The 21,373-nt window shown below is 40.7% G+C and overlaps 1 protein-coding gene across 1 annotated transcript in view; it reads right to left on the bottom strand.

Moving 5' to 3' along the window:
* Window positions 1-496: 496 nt before the first annotated feature.
* The window catches only part of braf (B-Raf proto-oncogene, serine/threonine kinase), a 49,943-nt gene continuing 29,066 nt past the window's right edge, over window positions 497-21,373 (bottom strand). The window contains 11 exon segments of the mRNA XM_031869801.1: window positions 497-5,789; window positions 6,980-7,133; window positions 14,514-14,648; window positions 15,649-15,780; window positions 15,917-16,035; window positions 16,223-16,269; window positions 16,346-16,522; window positions 16,668-16,752; window positions 17,329-17,446; window positions 17,529-17,665; window positions 19,461-19,580. Coding sequence (XP_031725661.1) covers window positions 5,767-5,789; window positions 6,980-7,133; window positions 14,514-14,648; window positions 15,649-15,780; window positions 15,917-16,035; window positions 16,223-16,269; window positions 16,346-16,522; window positions 16,668-16,752; window positions 17,329-17,446; window positions 17,529-17,665; window positions 19,461-19,580 — 1,247 coding nt within the window. The 3' untranslated portion in view covers window positions 497-5,766.

The raw sequence follows: 21,373 nt of genomic DNA, 5'->3' as shown, positions 1-21,373 counted from the left end.
TTTGCTTATACCTTTAACTTATATTGTAACCTATAAATTACTGTGCGTGCTATGTAAGCATTACTTTACCATAACTAACCATTTAATAACGCTCTTTGTGAACCTTGTTGGAAAGTTAAAAAACATGTATCCCTTAAGTAAAGCTTCATAATGCATCAGTGTGCTGAATAAGCATTACGTAACTATCATTAAATATGTACATGTTCGGTCATTAAAATACAGGAATGAACTGTTGCACTTAATATGGGGAATAGAGGTTTTCTTCCTGTTCCCTTTAATGCCATCGATGTTGAAACTGTTCAGTTGAATAGAGGAAAGGAACAAATAGTGTGTTAAAAAAAGGAAACGATGAGATTCTAATTTGGCTGTATTGTTAAAAAGCACATGTCCTTACAGCAGTAGGTGTTTCTGGGCACGTTACAGTGTTGCATGCTGCCACCATGTGGATAGAATACACAACAATACCCCACCCATACAAATGACACATAAACCAAGCTACAGTTTTCATGCACTTCTTTAATATATCAGTTTTTCATATTCACAACAAATACATTAAGCTCTTTCTCCTTATGATACAGCCTTAAATATTTTTACACTCAACTGTTTTTTTCACAGAAGTCTGCCTATCAAAATGTCTTTTAATCTTCCATCTCTTTATTTTGAACATTTTATAATTAGTTACATTTGTAGTCTCCATGCCTCCTAGCAAACGGACAGTGTCTCCTTTGTACAACTATTTACAGGTGAAAAAAAACAATCAGAAAAGGTCTCCATGAAGTTTCTCATTTTAGTTCTCAATTGAAAGGAATTGATGGGTTTTAGGAGAATGTTTAAGAATAGAGAAGGGAAAAGTTTTGGATGAAGAGGAGACAGAGGATGTGTGTGTGAGCAAAGCCTCAATATTTACTTCCAAAGATGCTATGAAGGTTCAGCAGATAGAGGTCGAAGGAAAGACAAACACAAGGATTCATTCTTGCCCTGGGAAATAGTAATTACCAAGATCAAAAGCTCTAGAACAAGCAAATAAGTCAACCTTGAGTTGAGCTTATATCATTAACCACTCTTTTCAAGGTTGAGAATGAACATGTCATTGTCAACATTTAAGCCAATATAGAAATGTACAGGAAGTCCTTGGACTGCTCGCTCACTCTCAGACTAAAGCTGCTCTAAGATCAGTCTGGCTTTATCTAAAAAGAAAGAAATCTAAGTCGGATTCTAGCCTTGAATCAGAATTTAAAACATCGAGTCAAAAGTCCGAGTCTGTAGATTTCAATGATTAAACTTAGACTTCTTTACCTTCCTTTTCTTCCCCACACGACCTCATCCTCTTCTGTAAGTACCAGTATTATTGGGCTATTACTTTTTACTGATGACAGAACTGACTGAACACAATTCATCTTCAAAGATTTCATGACCAAGAAGTTAGCAATATTTCTATCTCTAGTGACTCAAAGTCTCCTTCACAACCTGAACCAGCTCATATCTTTGAAGGTCCACAACATGTCAGCTCGGTCTTCTTCAGAGACGACCTCGAAATATCAGAGGCGTTCCATGACTGAGGGATATGTTATGTTTTATAAAAGGCCTACAATGTCTCCATACATCAGTCTAACCTTAACCTGCATACTAGTGGAAGTCAAGTATGGGTTAGAAGCCCTTAGAATCTATGGGTAGAACCAGGCACTTTCTGCTGATGCCTGGTATTTAGTACAAGGTGTTTCTGTGAGAGTGCACTCCAAAACCCAATGAACACCAGTTTGTGCCTAACAAGTGTCTGCACAGCCATGGACACACAAGAAGGCATGTGCTGATTCGACCAGCCTGAATCAACTACATGTGTGGTAAACAAAGCTCCATGTGAAGCAGCAACATCACTGGCACTGTCAGAGACGGGCAAGCATTACTGCTGAATCAATGAGCACATGGATAATTCCTTTATGCTGTGTTCACACCAAATGCAAAGCAAATGTTTGCCTTGCGAGACGCACCCGAGAGTTACAGTTCAGAATCGGAGCATCTTTGATACCGACACTTCTGATCCGCCATGGCTGGGTTCAGAACATCATCACCTAGCTGTAGTCACTGAATGTAGCAAGTCATGTCAGCTGAATTAATGTGGTTTACTACAGCAGTATGAACTCAAAATATACAGATTTTGCTGTGATTTAATTGCAATAAACAAATCAAAATAATGACAAAATCACTACATCACAATGCAGATTTGTGAAGTCTGAAGTCAGAATTCATGTCTTTTCAGGTCTGTCCGCAAGACAACAAGCAAAGAACTTTTAAAATGCCTGTTTTCTGAATGGAGTTTGGATCAACCAGGGATATGCTATGCTAACATTGTAGCTTCTCCATTAACACTCAAAATAATGTCATGTAAATGACTTCACTGCCGTAATCAAATACATGTATACACATAGATTCACCTCCAGTCTCTGTACAGTTATGAGGTACCATCTTAGAGCTCTGGGTTCCCACAGACCCACAATATGTTTCCCTTCAGTTCTTATTTAACGTCAGGACGTCAGTGACAAAAGGATAATCTGGCTAATTGGTTACAACTGCTGTGTTGGCGAACAACTATTGATTCATACAGCAAACACATTACAGCATCCATTAGAAGTTGCTATTCTGGTCAAAAGAAGAATGTTAAAAGACCAGTGTGTAAGCTTTTGGAGGAGCAGGTCCTCTTCACACCATAGTTCTCCGACGAGCATCACCGAAGGGACTACCAGTCGCAGTCTGACTTCCGTTGCTCTTAAAGTAGTGTTATTATGGTAAAGATGGCCTGAGCGACCGTTTTGCGCTCTGAAACCACTTTGAGCTTTCAGAGCAAAAAGTCACCGTCCTTCTGTGTTGCCAGATCTCAGCCATAAACGTGGCAAGTACAGTGACAGGAATGTTGAACAAAACTACGAATAATAGACCAAAGTTGTAATGAACCTGGAATAACCGTTGCTGTTATGCAGCACTCGGCACGCTGCAAGGGCGAGGTGAAGTGCACCTGTATCTTCAGAGCGACGTCAAAGACCACCCAATAGCAGTTGGACATTATCCTGCTTTCACCAGTAGATATCAGGCTCTACACAGATTTGGGTTGAGTTACTCTTCAAATATGAATCACAGTTAAGGATATTCTTTTGTTTGCCGTCTTAACCTGGGTAATATGACGTCAACAGAAATATCATCTTTGTGCATTCAGTCCAGAGATACTGTAGATCTCGTGTTTTGGAGCGAGGCTAACAAACGATCCCTCTTCATGTCTTGAGGCGTTACAGGTGATCTCGCCTGCAACATTTCAGTCATTGAATGGCTCATGAAATTTTGTTATGGGCTGAATGTTAAAAATACAAAAGGATGGTGGAATTCAATCTTTTTAACCATTTTTTAAGATATGGAAGAAAACAGCAAGTGGATGAAAAGTAACAAAAAAAAGTCCCTTTAAAATCATGTTTTTCACTATTTGGCATATTTAATCCCCCCTGGTTAATGCTGCTAACATTTCCTACCAGATTGTATTTTCAACATGCTTCTTGTAAAACTTTGACAGGAAAATGTCCAAATTACTGGAGGTGGTGATCCAGGGCCTTGTTGAGTACAAGACTCACCTGGGTCAGGGCTAGTACTGCCCCCCTGCTTCCATTCTTTGTGCTAAGCTACGCTAAACTCCCCACAGCTCTGTCCTGTAGGCACAAAGATGAGAGGCAACAAAATGTGTGATAACATGGCTGTGGCTGTGGGGTTAGTTAATGATGGAAATACATAAATCCTTAATGATGAGAAGAACCAGTCTGTCAGTGTTTGGCTAGATGCTTCAGCTGTGTGCTCCAACTCCACAATATCCACTCATCAGACCAGCTGTCTCTTCACTGCAGGTAAGGTGACATACTCGGCTTTTTCAAAGACAGTCCTGAAGCAACAACTGAGCCTTCCCGGCAAAATATTCACAGTTCAGCCTCTGCAGATGGCTCATGCATTGGAAATTAAATTTTGGGTCATCAGCTCTGTATGTCACAATTTATTCTTCAATAAAAAAAAGAAAAGGCAAGTCGCTCATTTGCTTCTATCCATCTCTACAAAGTGCAAGTACACGAGTCACAAAGAGTAAAACAAGCGCCAAAAGAAATACTGATCGCTTCAAGTAAAGCAGTACGGAAAATAAACAAAACAACAAAAATCACATAAATAAGTAAATATCTGCAGGCCTGCCTGTACAGAAAAAGGCAAACACTGACTATAACAAAATAAAAATAACCTGTAATAACACCTGCAACCCTCAACACACACTGGAATTAAAAAAAGTACAGGTGCATGTGTGTAGAGGATGTAAATGGTGCGATTGAAATAACACTTTCAAACCTTTCGTGACTAACAGATCTCTCCAGAGGATCACTGGTCCTTTCAGCAGGTAACACTGCAGCCCATCAGTGAGCAGCTGCAAGTGCGGTCCCCATTGTTAGGTGAGTGCAATATTAAAGCCACATGAGGGGGAAAAAGGAAAAGAAACACGACATGCAATTGCTATTACAAAAAACAAAAAATCTGAGGTTGGGTTTTGTGGAAAAAAATGTGTGAAGCAAAATAAAAGCTTTGTTGAAAAGATGCTGTGTCACAACTTACTGTACACACTCCGTAGTTCAGTGTAAAGGCTGGCCACTAGCTTGGCTTTGACCAGGCTCTTTAAACTAAATAAGAAACCCCTCTTGTGTAGCTTCCATCACCAAACGAATCTGCATTTCACCCCCTGTAAACAGCTCCTGTGGTCACAGAACACGTCACGCTTATGCTGCTTTTTCACATCGACGTGACCACCTCTGAAAAGGTAGAGCGTCCCTTTCCAACACTGCTGAAGCTGGCTAATTAACAAGCATCTCATTTGTTGGCTTAGACCAGGCTTTTTATGAGAAATCCCTCTCATGGATCTTTTATCACCAAACAAATGAGTATTTTTCCTCCCAAAGAACAGCCCCTATTTTCGGTGGAAAAGCGTAGGCGCCACACTTTTCTACCAGAATCCTGTTTTCATTTGAAGGTTTTGAAGTTTGAAAAGGTAGAACAAAATATGTCCGTAGATAAACAGCTATTACCGTTTCCTCATGGGTGTTGAATTTGTTGGAGGCAAACATGTATTTTGCAGAATTTCAGTATTGAGCCCTGTGGGGGCTCAATATGTGACCTGTGGTGTGACCAGAAAGCCTGGCTTACACCTGGCCTATCTCAACTGGAGGACGGCAGGCCTCTTTTCTCCTTCCATGGGCCCCGTTTCTGCAGTCCCTCAAAGAGCAGTTCAGCACCTGGCTGATAAACCAGTCTCACCTGCACAGGAAATGATGGGACGAGGGGTGCCCTAAATCTGGACTTCTGACATTTCGCCTCCATCTCTCCTTCCTTTTGCCTTCATCTTTTCCCTCCAGCAGGCAAGTCCATCTGTGGAGTTTGACGTCTCTTCCTCAAAAACTTTTTGGTATGGATAGCTTTGTAACTTGTTTTTTCCCTTTCTTTTTGTGATTCAAGTTTCTTGATTGTGTTTTTTGTATTTTTTGTTCCTAATTGAGTTGTGTCCGTTGCTGTTTGCCTGCTGGACAGCTTTTTGTTGGAAGAACTCCAGTGAGGCTGCCTTCTTCAGGTTGACAGAGGAAGAATAAAGCACATTCTTTGAGACAATTTTTTTCAGTTTTTCAGTAATGAATGAATCCACCGCATGGACACAAGACTTTTGAGTAGTGACGAAGAGAGATGGACTTGTGGGATCTGCAGCACTTACTTAAACGCCGAAAACTCCCCTAAAAAGTAATAAAGACACAGAAGATTAGTATGCAGCCACAGGAATATCAATTCAGATTTTTTCATTATGTGTATCTTGACAATACGGCAAAGCAGTTTTAACGTGGATGGTTCTCCAGAGCTACGTTGCCAATTCGTTTTGTCCTTATGATTGTGTTACGGTCAAAATCTTTTCTGATGTGCTTTAGATCAGCCTGCCACGATAATTATGTTATTGAGTACATATATGGAAACAACCTCAATCATTTTTGATGACCTCTATATTGCCCATTATGTTTAAATGCGTGTATGTTTACATAAGAATGTTAACAAAATTCTTGCCAATATGATGCCAGAATAAACAACAGGGTTTTGCCTACCATTAAATGACTTGGGCATTGGGCAGAGAATGCATATTTAAGTTGAAAGAGATCAAGAGTCCATTTTATTTATGGTTTTGGTTGTGTGATTTTATTTGGTCTATTTATATAGGATATTTGATTTTTTTTTTTTACATTCCAATGTGTGAATATTCTTAAGAATTAATAGTTTTTTGAAAATGTATATCATATCAGTGGCATTAAAAAAATCTTAAAATGACAATAGTATTGTGTATTGCAATTATTTCTGGGACAATATATCGTCCAAAAAGTTGTTCTCCTCACAGGCTTTTGAATGTGTAATATCTACAGGAATGATTGAGTTGCTTTTACAGTAACAACAACTGACAGAATAGCAAAATAGAAGCAAATGAAATTAATAAATACATTTAAAACAACATTTCTATTACATAAAGGAAGGTATCATTTACATTTACGGGGCAGCAAAATGTTAGAAAAACCTTTTACAGAATAATACGTTTCAAAAAGCTGGTATGTATTGCTGGTATTTGATGGCCTATCTATAAAGGGCTTTCTTTATATATTCATTAAATTAAAATACTCAAATCTGATCAAGTGTTTCCACATTCAATCAGTGTAGTACTAATGAAGTGTACAACAAAAAGTCGACATAATCAATATGTCAGTCTAATCCATGTGTTTATCAATGTTTCTTTCAAGGAGTTTGCGTGCTTTTACTTTTATTCTTTGATTTTAAGTGTAAAAACATAATTGTGAATTGAGGCCACTACTGACTTCCTTCTTCACTGGAGTAGTTTACAATACTAGTAAATACTACTGTTGAGACTGACGTTTGTATATGAGCTCACCATAGCCAACGGCTTGGATAGGGGTTTTGGGCGAGGCGCAGGCGTACAAGCTGAAGTCCTCCGTCTGAAAGCCGGCTCGGTTTAGCGAAGGCTCTGAGGCGCTGCGGTGGATTTTGGGTAATGAACGTGCCAGCAGCTCGATGGATGCCAAGATCTGACAGAATACAAAGCACAGCCGCAGGATCATCAGTCAGAATACTAAATAACTAACTAACTAACTAACATAACCATCAACAACGGTGTGTGCTGTGTAAGTACATTGCTTCACTGAGTAAGTCATTGCTTCAGTTCGGCTGCTTTTTTTCCATCATGTAAACCTCTGAAGCCCTCTGGTGGCAAAGCCAATCAATTCCTCATTGAATGAAATCAGTGGGGTAATGGGATCAAGTAGAAATAAATAATTTAAAGAACACAGATTAAAAAGAAATCAAACTTTTTTAGGCACTTACAAGTAAATGTCCTAGCATTCTCCCATATTTGACCCATCTCACTACCTCTGCCCTGCAGTTTAAATATGTTACCATAAATCTCCCGTACTTTAAACCTGAAAAATGATTTGAAAAAAAGGTTGATGGTAGGAATAACCACCAGGCCTATTTGATGCGTTTGCTACATCCGCCTTCGGTAAAACAGGTGGCAGTATGTCGGACATTAGCTGGAACATCTAGTGACCAGAAGTCATTCAATCAAATGGCACCTACCAATAAAACAAGAGGAAGAAGAACCGTATAAGAAGAAGATGAAGAAGTATAAAAAGAGGAGAAGTATAATAAGAAGTATTGACCTTAATCTTTGCCTGAAGTAGAAGTAGCTTTGGCATTGTGTGATTTTCTGTTCCTAGGGTCAGGTTTTAGACCAGAAGAGTGATTACTTTGCTTAGCATCGCCAGCTTTATCATCCTTTACTTGCCAATAAATATTTTTCAAAAGCTGTTATTAAGATTTAATAAGATCTAATTTAAGGAGAGAAGGTAACCTTTTAGATTCTAAATATGCTATTTTTTTATCCAAATAACGATGATTTGTAAATTCATGCCAACATTTTTGGAGGAATGAGTAGCCGCTGGCTTTGTGAGACCGGCCACTCGGCGTGCAAAAAGTGTGCCGGTGTTTTAAAAACTGCTCTCACTGCAAAAACAGGTAGACACAGGTCCCCACAGCATGTTTAACAATTGGGTATTACATAAATAATAATAATAAATTAAAGCTGCAAGCAGCATTGATCGGGCCCTTGCATATTCATGCACGTCGAGGGTACTGGCAGGACTCTGATGGATGCGGCCATGCATTTCTGTGACCATCACACACTGTGTGCACGAGTTAAACGGTATTTCCTGTGTCTACCAATGGCGTAGCCAGGTCATTTTGCTAGGTCTTAAGCCTTGAATGTTTTGAGTGTACCTCCAAATACAATCATAACTGTAATTCTGTAAAAATTGACGAAAAACTGAATGTGTGTGAATGCGCTTCAGTGTTAGTAACATAACAGACTGTCAAAGTAAATGCAGGTCTCAAAACTTTGTTTGTTTGTGCAGGTAGCTCTGACAATCACTGCTGAGTGACTCAAAGCTGGAAGAGTCGAGGAGAAATAGGAGAATGTATAGTTCCATGTGGACAAAAAACATTTTTTTGTAAAGAAATAACTTTAAGCCAAAAGGTGAGCCAATGTAGAATAATCTACCATATAAATTAGGATGGGTGCAGTTTGATTTTCTTTAACAAACTTCACGTTTCATGAAATTACCTAACATTAAGGACCGGCTCCAAAAAGAACAAAAACAACTACATTTACTATTAATGAAAACTCCACATACAAAAGCAATTTGGAAACCTTTTTTATCCAATTTCTGCTCTCCAAACATCTTAGTTTGCACATATTTAGATCAGAGAAGTCTTTTTCTCATGGTGTGCCCACAAACCCTTTTAATAAGTTCAGTGTTTGGGCCGCTGTAATTATAGAATCCTGCTTACGGCCATCGTTATCAGTAGGTGGCGCTATTGCTATGAGTTAATATTGGCATGCAGAAGTCCTAAAGCCATGACAGTCATCAAGCAGGTCAAGTTTAGGACAGATTTGACAAAGTACAGTTGAGTTACAACAGCTTGATGGATGATGGCGAACCATGTAAAATGGCTGCCATACCACATCCACGTCGTTCGATGAAACCTCAAGTTTTTGGTAACTTTTAATCGCTAAGGTCTTTAGATTGTTCTGACCACATTCTAAGTTGATCTGATTAATTCCCTAGGAGGAGTTTGTTAAAGTACAGCACCTGGAAATGGCAAAAAAAAACACGAGAAATTCATACAAAATTAAAAATGGCTGACTTCCGGTTGGATTTAGAGCATGGACCCCTTAGAAATCTGAAGTCAATCGGGTTAAATCTCTAGGAGGAGTTTGTTAAAGTACGAAGGCTTGAAATGGTCAAAAAATGTCATAAAATTAAAAATGTCTTATTTCCTGTTTGGATTAGGACATACTTCCAAGAGGATATTTTGTACGTCCCATCAAGTAACACATACCTAAAAAATTTGATACAGCTAGGTGAAATCCAATGTTGGGGCTACTCAAAAGGGGGCGCTATCGAGCCAATTTTTCATACTGGACACCCCAATCAGACTGCAATTTTCACCATGACTGCCTTGCGTGCCAAATTTCAAAAATGTTACCAGTATTCCAAGCACCTGCTTTTGCGACGAAAGTGGTACGATAATAATAATAAACATTAGAATAACAATAGGTCCTCCGCTCTGACTACGTCGGTGCTCGGGCCCTAATTAAATGGTAAATGGACTGTAGTTGTACAGCGCTTTTCTAGTCTTCCGACCACTCAAAGCTCTTTAACACTACATGTCACCATTCACCCATTCATACACTGATGGCAGGGGCTACCATGCAAGGTGCCACCTGGTAACTAACATTTATACCCATTCACACACCGTAGGCACAGCTACGGGAGCATTTTGAGGTTAAGTGTCTCGACACATCGGCTAGCGGGGCCAGGTATCGAACCCCCAATCCTTTGATTTGATTGAAGCACGACCCTCCTCTACCACTGTTGTTCAGCCACAGCCGCTCAACAACCAACAATTGGGTGATATCTAGCCAGGTAGCTAGCTACTAGCTAGCAGACAGACCGGTTGGTTTAAGTCATTCTCTAGATGAGCATATATTTATAAATGATGCTGATATGTCATCCTCCCAGTTACTGATGGATGATTGATGTGGCACTATAAAATGGTAAATGGGCTTTCTAGTCTTCCAATCACTCAAAGTGCTTTAACACTACATGTTATTCACCCATTTACACCACCTGCCCATCAGGACTATCATTCACTGTAGGCACAGCTTTTGGGAGCAATTTACAAAAAACAAGTGTCTTGACCGAGGACACATCGACATGGACTGGAGGAGCCAGGAAACGAACCGCCTATCCTTTGACGACCCACTCAAACTCTGAGCCACAGCCGCTCCACCCGAAAACCATCCGATCGCTGAGGTATGTTAGCTGCTGAATATTTCCCAATATCATTGTTTAATTTTAATTTAATTTATTATACTATATTGATCCTAGAAGGGGAAATTTGTCTCTGCATTTGTATATAGGGAGCAGTGGGCTGCCAATGACAGGCGCCCGGGGTTCAGTGTCTTGCTCAGGGACACTTCGACACGTGACACGTCCCAGTCAAGGATCGAACCGGTTACCAGACAACCCTCTTAACCCAGTGAGCCACGGTCGCCCCCAATTTACAATGCTAATGTTACTTGCCAGTAGGTGGCGCTATGACTGAGTTAAAATTGGCATGCAGAAGTCTTCAAACCATGACTCTCATCAAGCATGTGAAGTTTGGGACAGTTTTGACAAAGTACAGTTGTCACAGAGTTACAACAGCTTGGCGAGGTACCAACTAGAAATAGTTGGGCTCACCTCCACGCATAACACTGGTTCTGGACCAAACTCCTGAAGAGGGGGTGGACTATGATTTTCCGTAGTTGCCGTAGGGCGAAAGGTGCAGAGGAAACTTACGAGCGCCCGGTTAAGTGCTGCTGTGTTGGAAATTTCCCCCGGGGAACGAGAGGGTCAACTCTATCTGACTGCAAGTTGCCGACTGTTGTTTGTGCCTATGCACCGAACAGCAGTTGGGAGTACTCAGCCTTCTTGGAGTGTCTGGGTGGCATTCTGGTAAGGGCGCCGACCGGGGACTCTATAGTTCTGCTGGGGGACATCAAATCTCATGTGGGTAACGATGGAGAAACCTGGAGGGGGGTGATTGGGAGGAACGGCCTGCCTGATCTGAACGCAAGTGGTGCAGTGTCACGTGGAGGTCGGGGACAGTGCTTGTGGAGTGGCAGACCGTGGTAGTGGTTGTGCATCCAGTCTACATGTGTTTTTTGGACTGAGTTTGAGAGTCAGTACATCCAAATCTGAGGCCATGGTTCTCTGCCGGAAAGCAGTGGAATGCACCCTCCGGGTTGGAAGTGAGTCACTGCCCCAAGTGAGGGAGTTCAAGTATCTAAGGGTCTTGTTCACGACTGAGTGTAATATGGAGGGTAAGATGAACAGGCGGTTTGGTGCGGTGTCAGCAGTGCTGCAGGGGTTGTACCGGACCGTTTTGGTGAAGAGGGAGCTGAGCTGTAAGGTAAAGCTCTCGATTTACCAGTACATTCTGACCTTCACCTATGATGGTGAGCTTTGGGTAGTGACCGAAAGAATGAGATTGCGTATACTAGCGGCCGAAATGAGCTTCCTTTGTAGGTTGGCTGGGCTCAGCCTTAGAGATAGGGGGAGGAACTCGGACATCTGAAGGGAGCTCGGAGTAGAGCCGCTGCTCGTTCATGTCGGAAAGGGCCGGCTGAGGTGGTTCGGTCATCTGATCAGGATGCCTCCTGGACAGCTTCCTTTAGAGATTTTCCAGGCACGCCCAACTCTGCACTGGTAAGAGGCCCCGGGGAACACCCAAAACACGCTGGAGAGATTACATATTTGGTCTGGCCTGGGAATGCCTCGGGGAATGCCTCGGGGTTCCCTTGGAGGAGCTGGAATGCGTTGCTGGGGAGAGGAAGGTCTGGAATACCCTCCTAAGCCTGCTGGTCCAACGACCTGGCTCTGGAAAAGCGGAAGTAAATGGATGGATGGATGGATATGACTTCAATCGTTTTTTACGTTATCGACTTATCGTACGACAACAAATTCAAGCATGCCTTGAAGACATAAAAACCTGGATGACCTGCAACTTCCTGATGTTAAACTCAGACAAAACCAAAGTTATTCTACTAGGCCCAGAACATCTCCGAAATCAATTATCTAATGATATAGTTTCTCTAGATGGCATTGCGCTGGCATACAGCACCACTGTAAAGAATTTTGGAGTTATCTTTGATCAGAATATGTCCTCTAACTCCCACATAAAACAAATTTGAAGGACTGCCCTTTTTCACCTACATTGCAATAATCTGCTCCCATAGGCTGTGCCTGCAGTGTATGAATGGTTAGGTAGTCCTGGCACATTGCATGGTAGCCCCTGCCATCAGTGTATGAATGGGTGAATGACATGTAGTGTTAAGATAAGATAAGATAATCCTTCATTAGTCCTGCAGTGGGGAACTTTACAGAATTACAGTTAAAGCGCTTTCAGTGGTCAGAAGACTAGAAGAGCGCTGTACAAGTACAAGTTAAATTACTATTAACTGCTCTCGGTCAACTGGTATTTTCCCCTCTCATAAGCATGCTACTGTTTACCCCTTTTAAAGAAGGAAGACATTTCAGTCTGGCTTTCTCTCCCTACACCGCACTGAGACTGCTCTGGTCAAGGTCACCAAGCACCTTTTGTTTTCCTCCTACACATGCCTGCATTCCATTTTAATTCTTCTTGAACTCAGCTCAGCATAAAATACAGTTGACCACAATGTCTTAATCAGCCGTCTGAAGAACTATGTTGGCATCAGTGGTGTGGTGCTGGATTGGTTATGGGCTCCTCTCTTCTGTGGGTTCCCCCACTGTTTAAGCACAATATTGACTTTCATTTATATGCAGATGATAGACAGTTGTACATCCCGATTAAGCATGGCACCACCACTGTTTCTTGTATCATGTTGTGCCTTTTCGACAAAAGAAATTGGATGTCAAAAAATAAATGACTCCAAATTGGATGTAAATATAATTACCCCTGCTGGCCCTCAGCACTGAGGCTCAGGTGATCAAATCGTGCAGTCCTGCTTTGCTCAATTGAGACTGCTAACCAAAATCAGGTCATTCCTTTCATCTGCAGACCTAGAGAGAGTCATTCATGCTTGTATTCCTTCAAGACTTGACTACTGTAATTCACTTCATTTTGGTATCAGCAGGCTGCAATTGAAACAGAATGCTCCTGCCAGGCTTTTAACTTGTACAAAGAGAAGTGACCACATCACATCAATCCTTGCTGTCCTTCACTGGTTACCTGTGAGTTTTAGAATTTAATTTAACTGCTTGCTTTTATAGCCTTCAATGGCCTGGCTCCTTCCTATATCTGCAGTCTGCTGTCTTGCTTTGAGCATGACCGCTGTGTGAGATCATCCGCCAGGGCCTTGCTAACAGTTCCAAAATCACGACTAGTCCCTAAAAGTGACCGGGCCCTTGCTGTCCGGGCCCCTCAGCTGTGGAACTGTGGAAATTCAGTATCCTCTTTCAAATCTCTTCTAAAGACTGTACAAGTAACTTTGCTCCATCTTGTTTTTCCTCTTGGGTTCTGGATCTTATTTGCTTATATGTTTTTATTGTGAAGCACTTTGTAACTTTGTTATGAAAGGTGCTATATAAATAAAGTTATTATTATTATAAAATGGCATAACATTTTACTCTCCTGTGCCACATAGTGAACAAGAACTAGGGATGGGTAAAGTTAGAACTATATTGATACTCATACTGTGCTTGTGTAAACATAGTGCTGATGAATGAGAGACTGAAAACAGAGCAGATTGAAGTATCACTTTTCTAAATGTTCATGCTTGTTGAACAGGTGTATTGATAGACCTAAAGTATTGGCTTTTTACTTGCGATGGTCTTCTTGCACTTTCAGTAACGAGCTTAATAATTAGTAATTAGCCGTTTATGTTTCACATTAGAAAAACTCTCCAAGAAAAGGGAGAGATTATGCTATTTGAGTTGCTGGTAGGCTTTTAATATGAAACATCTGTGGAGAGGAAATGTTGCAATTCATGGACAGAAGCTTCACACTTGATGAAAGAACTGCAAAGCAGGAGTGCATGAAATACATTTTTGAATGAAAAATGGGAGAACAGAAGATTTGCAAGTGTGATATAACTATTTTTGTATTGATGGAATACGTGCTGTGTAAAGGGACATTACACTGAATATATAAAACATGTTTTGCTAATATATGAAATTGTTAATACGGGGGATATTTAAGAATGAAGCACTGTATGTAACACAAGCCTGTTTTACAATAAATATCTGATTCTAAAACTATATTAATTCAGCTGTGATGCCCACCTCCCAATGAACTATAAAAGCATTAGCATTTATTTGTCTCACCTGAGGGAAAAGAGGTCGTTCCTCTCTCTTCTTCTTCAGGCAGTCGGCCATCAGTCTCTTCATGGCCTTTGGACAGTTGCTGCGCACCTTGCTGAGGTCAGGAGACAGGTAACCTCGACCTACCATAAATATGATCTATGGGAATAAAGATATGAGTCATAACATCGGTTTGCTGGGATAAAAATTTTGTAGAGCTGTGGCTTCCAATAAAGCTCAAATGTGCCACTGGAATACTTTTATATTGTTGACTGTGTTGATTTTATTGTTAGAAAAATAATTGAATAACAACTAATTAGATTCATCTTAATTAAAGAGTGCATTTAAATGAGGCATGAACAAACTCCAAATAAAGATCATACACTTTGCAAAATATATAATTTGGCAACACTTTATATTAAGGTCTTGTAATAAGTGTTAGTTATTAAGACTGATAAAGGATTTATTATCTCATACCAGGCATTGTTCTCGCTTTAGATTTGGTAGCCCATAGTTAACTGCTAATAAGTGCATGGACAACTGATAATAAATGCATAATAAAGTATGTATTCATCTTTAAAAAGTATCCAAAAGCTTAGCAAATGTTTAACAATGACATAATTGGTAAGTTAAGGTTATAATACTTCTTAATAATAATAATATAATAATTATATATATATATATAATAATTATATATATATATATATATATATTTTTTTATTTTTTTTTCCCAGTTAGGACTTTGATTTGGCTGTTGCTTGATGCACGCCTTGTCTTTAAGAAATTGGTCGGAATATTTTTGAACTTTGGACAGAGCCAAGCTAGCTGTTTCCCTCTGCTTCCAGTCGTTATGCTGAGCTAGGCTAACCACGACCTGACTCCAGCTCTGCACTGAACACAAAGACATGAGACTGAAACATCTCACTCTCAGGATCTCAAAATATTTCAATTTTCTTTAAATGATTATAACTTCAGTTTGTCTGTGATGAGAATGCATGATGGCAACACATATGCAAATGGTTGGTATATTTTCTGCTACCGTATGCGAAGGAGTGCTTGTCTAACCAGGGAGCCACTGAAATTGAATGCGACTACTATGAAGAAATTAAATGTGTTTTGTTGTTTTAAAACATCTGTGTGGTTTATGGAGTCCTCTAACCTGGTCTCTGTTGTTGATGTTTGAGTAGGGCAGTGCTCCTGACATGAGCTCGTACAGCACGATGCCGAATGCGTAGACGTCTGACTGGAAGCTGTAGGGATTCTTGTCCTGCAGCCGTATCACCTCTGGGGCCTGAGAGAGCACAGGTTACACCGACTAGCTCACGCCAATTTACGAGTAGTGTCATAATAAAGGACCAACAGAAGAAATGGAAACTGGTAAAAAAGACAACTTAGTTAAGGGCCACTGGTAGGGGATGAACACTCACCATCCACAGTATAGAGCCAGACAGCTGTTCAAACTGGTGGGAGCCACTCCAGCGGGACTTGACTGTAGCTAGACCAAAGTCACCAATCTTTACTGTCAGATCCTCGTGGAGGAAAATGTCTGGAGGAGATGAGGTCAAGGAAACACTCTCTTCTTCCAATTCTGAGCTATTGAAGTAGGACTTCTGCTTTCTCAGGATGGAGGTTATATTTTCATCCCTCCATCATCAGCTGATTTGAATTTAATTTGGAAAAAAAGGCCTCAGCCTTAAGACAAACTGATTGAGTGAAATGTTTTAAAAGGATACTGTTGCTCTTCAGATCTCTGTGGATGATTGATTTGGCATGCAGGTAACTGAGAAGGAAAAGAGAAAAGTTATTGGACCCATTACACACATGGCAAATGCTTTTCTATTTGTGGGAGGACTTACTCCATGCCCTGAGCAGTCTGCCGGGCGATGTCAATCAGCTTGATCATCTCAAACTTCGTCTCGATGATGTGCAGGTGGTGGTACAGACTGGAGCCTTCACACCACTGGGTCACGATGGCCAGCTGAGGTTTGGTGGTATAGCCCATGAACAGCAGGATGTTCACGTGACGTGTTTTCCTGGTGCAAAAAAACAGGTTGATGAGAAGACAGAACTGCAGCACTTTCTTCGTTAAAGGGAGACACTTGAGTAATGTGTTGAGTAAGATGTTCATTTGTAGGGAAGTAAAAAGGTGCAGGAATCTACCCCTAATTGAAGAGTTACCTGAGGACCCCCACTTCATTCTTGAAGGCCTGAAGCTGTTGTGGTGTGGGAGCAGTGACGTTCAACATCTTCACTGCCACATCACCTGGGAGGAGATGGACGAGAAAAAAATATTCAAAAATGTGACTGCAAAATTCCAGAGCCCTCCACGGTGAGCTCTAACCTAAACCTACTGAGCTAAAATATGTTCAGGTGTACAGCTACTTTATAATTTCATTACTTGTGTCGGACATTTTACACAGTAGGAGCAGTGGGCTGCTGTGAAGGGCCCTGGGAGCAACTTGGGTTTTCAGTGTCTTAAGGACAAAACATTAGCATGTTTGTTTGAAATGGCAAGAATATATTGGTGAAATTTAAGTACTTTGTTCAGAAAATATAGTTTATTTTCTTTTTTAAAGAAAGGCTCAGTCACTTCTTTAAACAGTTGGTCACTGTAGTTTTTAGCAATAGCTACTCAAATAAAAGGAAATAGTGCATTTGCCTGGGACTACTTTCAGTGGCAGACTGATCCACATTTGCTGTAGTGAGTGTTTGTGGCAGCAGGACGGTCTGTGCGGGATTGAGTCAAATGAAACTACAGTGTGTGTGTTTATGGTAATAAAGGAACCTGTGCAGTGCAACAGTGTGGCTCACTGATGTGTTTGTATAGCATTGGTCTTACCATGCCACTTCCCCTTGAAGACAGTTCCAAATGACCCAGAGCCTATCCTCTGACCCAGAGTGATCTGACCCTCTGGGATTTCCCAGTCGTCACTGGAGTCCCTTCTCCCCAGGGTTTTCTGTTCCACAGGGCACTTAGTCAACACAAGCACACAGACAATGAACTCCAGAAAAATGGCAACATCTGTAACAATGTCTTACCATCTTATTGCGGTCCTCAGACGAGGACGATGACTTGCGCTCCCTCTGTTGGCACGGGGACTTCTGTGGAACCTTGACACTGGTCAGAGAGCCAGGTAAAGAGGCGGGAGGCGTGGCCGAGAGCCCTGTGGTGGAACCTGGAGGGGGATCAGGGATGAAGAGGAAGGAAACAATACAAGAAGAGAGGTAAGGTGGATAGGTAAAAAAATAAAAACAGTTGAGAAAAAGCAGAAAAGCAAAGAAAGGGCGGGGATAGGGATTGAGGCTTCTGGATCAGTTGTGTGTGTGTGTGTGTGTGTTTAGTCACATGCAGAGGTGAGGGGGTGCTTGGTTGAATGGCAGTTCATGGTTTAAACATCTAGAATTCAAAGTTCATAACTGTTATTAACTACTTCTGTCAGGATCACAAAGGATTACATGATGTTGATCAAAGAGGAGCCTGATTTGAAACTTTAACTGTTGTCTCTTCAATGGAATTCTTCAACGGAGGTTTTTAAACTATTTACAATAAGACCAAAATGGAATAAAAAAGGTCCAGTACAGACAAAGGTCCAGGACAAGTTTAGTCTTGGTCAGCACAAAGACTGGAAGCAGTGGGGAACTGCTAGCCAAGCTCCACCAAAAGAGATTTGAAAAAAATATCATAAAACAACATTTTGTATAAGTTAGAGAACAATAGAAATTATAAGAAATATTTAAAATACATGCTCAGTTTGGGCTCATGCTACATTTAACCATTAAAAGATGGACATTCTAATCTGTAGTCATTGATTTTGTTGGCTACAATGACGAGCGTTATGTGCAAATTTCCTCAGCTGTAGGTCGTTGACATTCATTCAGTGAATTGGACAAACAAATAAAAGTAATTCTCACCCGTCACCTGGTTCCTGTGCTTTTTAGTTGTTGTTTTTTTTGTAAGTCTTAAATGAAGTAACTGGACTATTCAACTTCACTTGTTTTTAGTCTTATTTACAAGAGTAGGTGTATTCCAGTTTTCTATCCACAACAGTCTACACAGAACATTTGTGAAATTACAGGTAGATTTAGATCAGTGTTCATTGTTACTGAAGAATAAATATGTTCGTTGACAACTTTTTTTCTCCATGACTAGAGACGGCAAATGACTCCATGCACTGTGGCCATTATAAATGTCATGATTCTTTTTGATAAGAGTATCAAGCGAGAGTCTAAATAAATACTGTATGTACAAAAATGTATCTGACTGACTCATTGCCATATGCGTCATTTTATTTCTGTAGAAATAAGATACATTTGTAACTTTGTTTGGTACAAACATGTTTAAAAGTATGTCAGCCTGGTCTGAAGTTTCATATATAAATGGATAAACAGAGAATTTAGAGTCGCAATTTGAATCCTAATTGTATTTTTGGTCAGAAACAGCCCCAGCTGACAGAACACACACATGTCAGTCTTAAATGGAACCATTTCTTTAGCATAAAGTAGATCAAAGTGTTTTGGTGAACTTACCCTTTAAATACCTTAAATCATGTTGATTATGTTTTCTTTAAAATCTTGCAGCCAACTAAACAAATGCAGTTATGTGTGTTTGCATTTTGAGTGTGACTAAAGCCTGGAGTCAGAACATGTGAACAACAGATTTGAAGAATTATTGACTAATTATTGACTTCAATCAACATTACTTGCTCTAAGGAGCATTTCTGCAACCAAATGACCAACCATAGAAAGAGCAGTGTCTGATCAGAATAGACGGTGAGATCTATGTGTAACCTGTGAGCTATCAGGTGTGTGGTAGAGAGAGCATGTATGGACATAAAGGGGGAAGAGAGAGAGAAAGAGAGAAAGAGAGAGGGACACACAGTGGAGGTGACACAGGGCTGGGTTGGTGTGTGGGGAGTGGGGGTGTGGGGTGGAGAGGGTGAAGGACACGGGAACACACAGAGGCCTAACTACCTCGGAAAACAGGCTCAGGCTCAAAATCAAACACTATGTCATTGGGGTAGGAGTATAGGAGGGGGCTTGAGGTCCGTGTTCGGTGCTTCCTCAAGCAGCGGGCGGGGTGGGTCGGGGGGGCTGCAGGGCAAAGAGAAACAGACAGACCATCACTGCTACTCACCCTGCCCCTCTCACCACGAACTAACTACAGTCCATGGCTACAACTGAGCTTCAGGATGTCCTCCTACCACACTACATGGCTTTTTGTTAAATAAAAAATATATGTAATACATTTCATTGCCACGTTTTGGGAAATACTCTTACTTGCTCTCTTTTTCTGAAGTGAGATGAGAAGATTGATATCAGTTTCATGTCTGTGTGTTCAGTAGACTTCAGAGCCAGAGTCCGGCCGTGGTTAGCTTAACTTATCATAAAGACTTAAAGCGGCTACATACACAATACTCAGACTCACACTCACTGATTGACGCCTTGTGTCTTGTTTGTTTAATCTGTACACAAACAGAAATTAAAAAAAACATTTTTGTGTCGCACCATTAACCAACCAGTTAGAAATTGTTGCTCAGCAAGTAAAGCCTCCAAAATCTTTGAGAAGCTGCCGATTCTGGAGAGCGGACGACTAATGGTAAAGTCTAATGTTGCTAGTCTAATCAATATTACTCAATCTGTAACTTAATTGAATTGAGAATATGTTAAGCACGCCAGCAGCTAGCCAGCTGCACAGTTAGCACTGTTTAGCTACAACACATTCATGTATTGTAGGTATTCAGACTGCTGTGCGTCAAGTCAGTAAGAAACACCCAGAACAAGACAAGACATAAACCACTACAGCACTGTGCACTACAGTGTGGAAGCCCTCCCCTCCAACTGTGCTTTAGCATTAGCATGACGTAGTAGTTTGGACCTGCTGGGAGGATTGTTATATTGTGAAGCCTGAGATGCAGATTTGTTCTTTAATCACCACTATGCATCAGGTTCTTGCTAGTTTTCTATGAGCTGCCTTAATAATGCTGTGTTTGCAGCCCCAAAATAAAGCATATACAAATACATGTATACATGTAATACATGTATTTTCCAGAACGTTGAACAACTTGAAGTAAATTGCTAGTTTGAAACTGAACAATTTTACAAATGTTGCACTGGATTAATAAACAATGGGTGAACCTCAATTCATGAATTTGAACGCAACAGTTCAGTGGCGTTGTCAAACGTACTGTAAATATGCCATAGAAAGGTAAGAGTCCTCATTAAGGAAGTTTCTAAACTGTCGGTTGGATATCTTCAAAAGTTGCTACCAGACTTCTCATAGAAAGTAAGAGCATGTTCGTCGCATATCCAAAACCTTTGAATGATCCCTTAACACTGATCTGTTTATTCATCAACTACTGCATCTACTTGAATAAACCAAACGTACAACCTTGGCAGAGTCTGTATGTTTCTCAAACTTTTAAGTACCAGCTGATGTTTCTGAACTATCAGCTATCAAAAGCATGTAACCTAATCAATCATCTTTAAATGATAAAAACTAAAACAGGCCCTGAACTAACTGACAAACTTAAGCTGTTTTTAACATCACTAAACTTGTGAAAAATACATTAGCTTTGTGTGTTCCCTCCTTACTGGTCTAAGGAGGAGCTCAGCCTGGCAGAACAGCTCAAAGTAAGACTGGAAAGAGAAAACGGGGACTGCAGAAGTGGAAGTTCTGTTCGACCAGAAACCCTGACCCATAGATCTGAAAAAAGGTGTCCTCAGCTACTGTTCTCAGTGAATGGTAGGGTGCAGGACTAAACAGAACCGACTCAACTTCTTGGGTCTGATCTTCACACACACACACACACACACACACACACACACACACACACACACACACACACACACACACACACACACACACACACACACACACACACACA

The sequence above is a fragment of the Anarrhichthys ocellatus genome, unplaced genomic scaffold (genome assembly GCF_004355925.1).
Source record: "Anarrhichthys ocellatus isolate YVR2014 unplaced genomic scaffold, GSC_Weel_1.0 scaffold49, whole genome shotgun sequence".
Lineage (NCBI taxonomy): Eukaryota > Metazoa > Chordata > Actinopteri > Perciformes > Anarhichadidae > Anarrhichthys > Anarrhichthys ocellatus.
The sequence above is the reverse complement of the archived record's forward strand: the minus strand, read 5'-3'. Positions and strand labels throughout refer to the sequence as shown.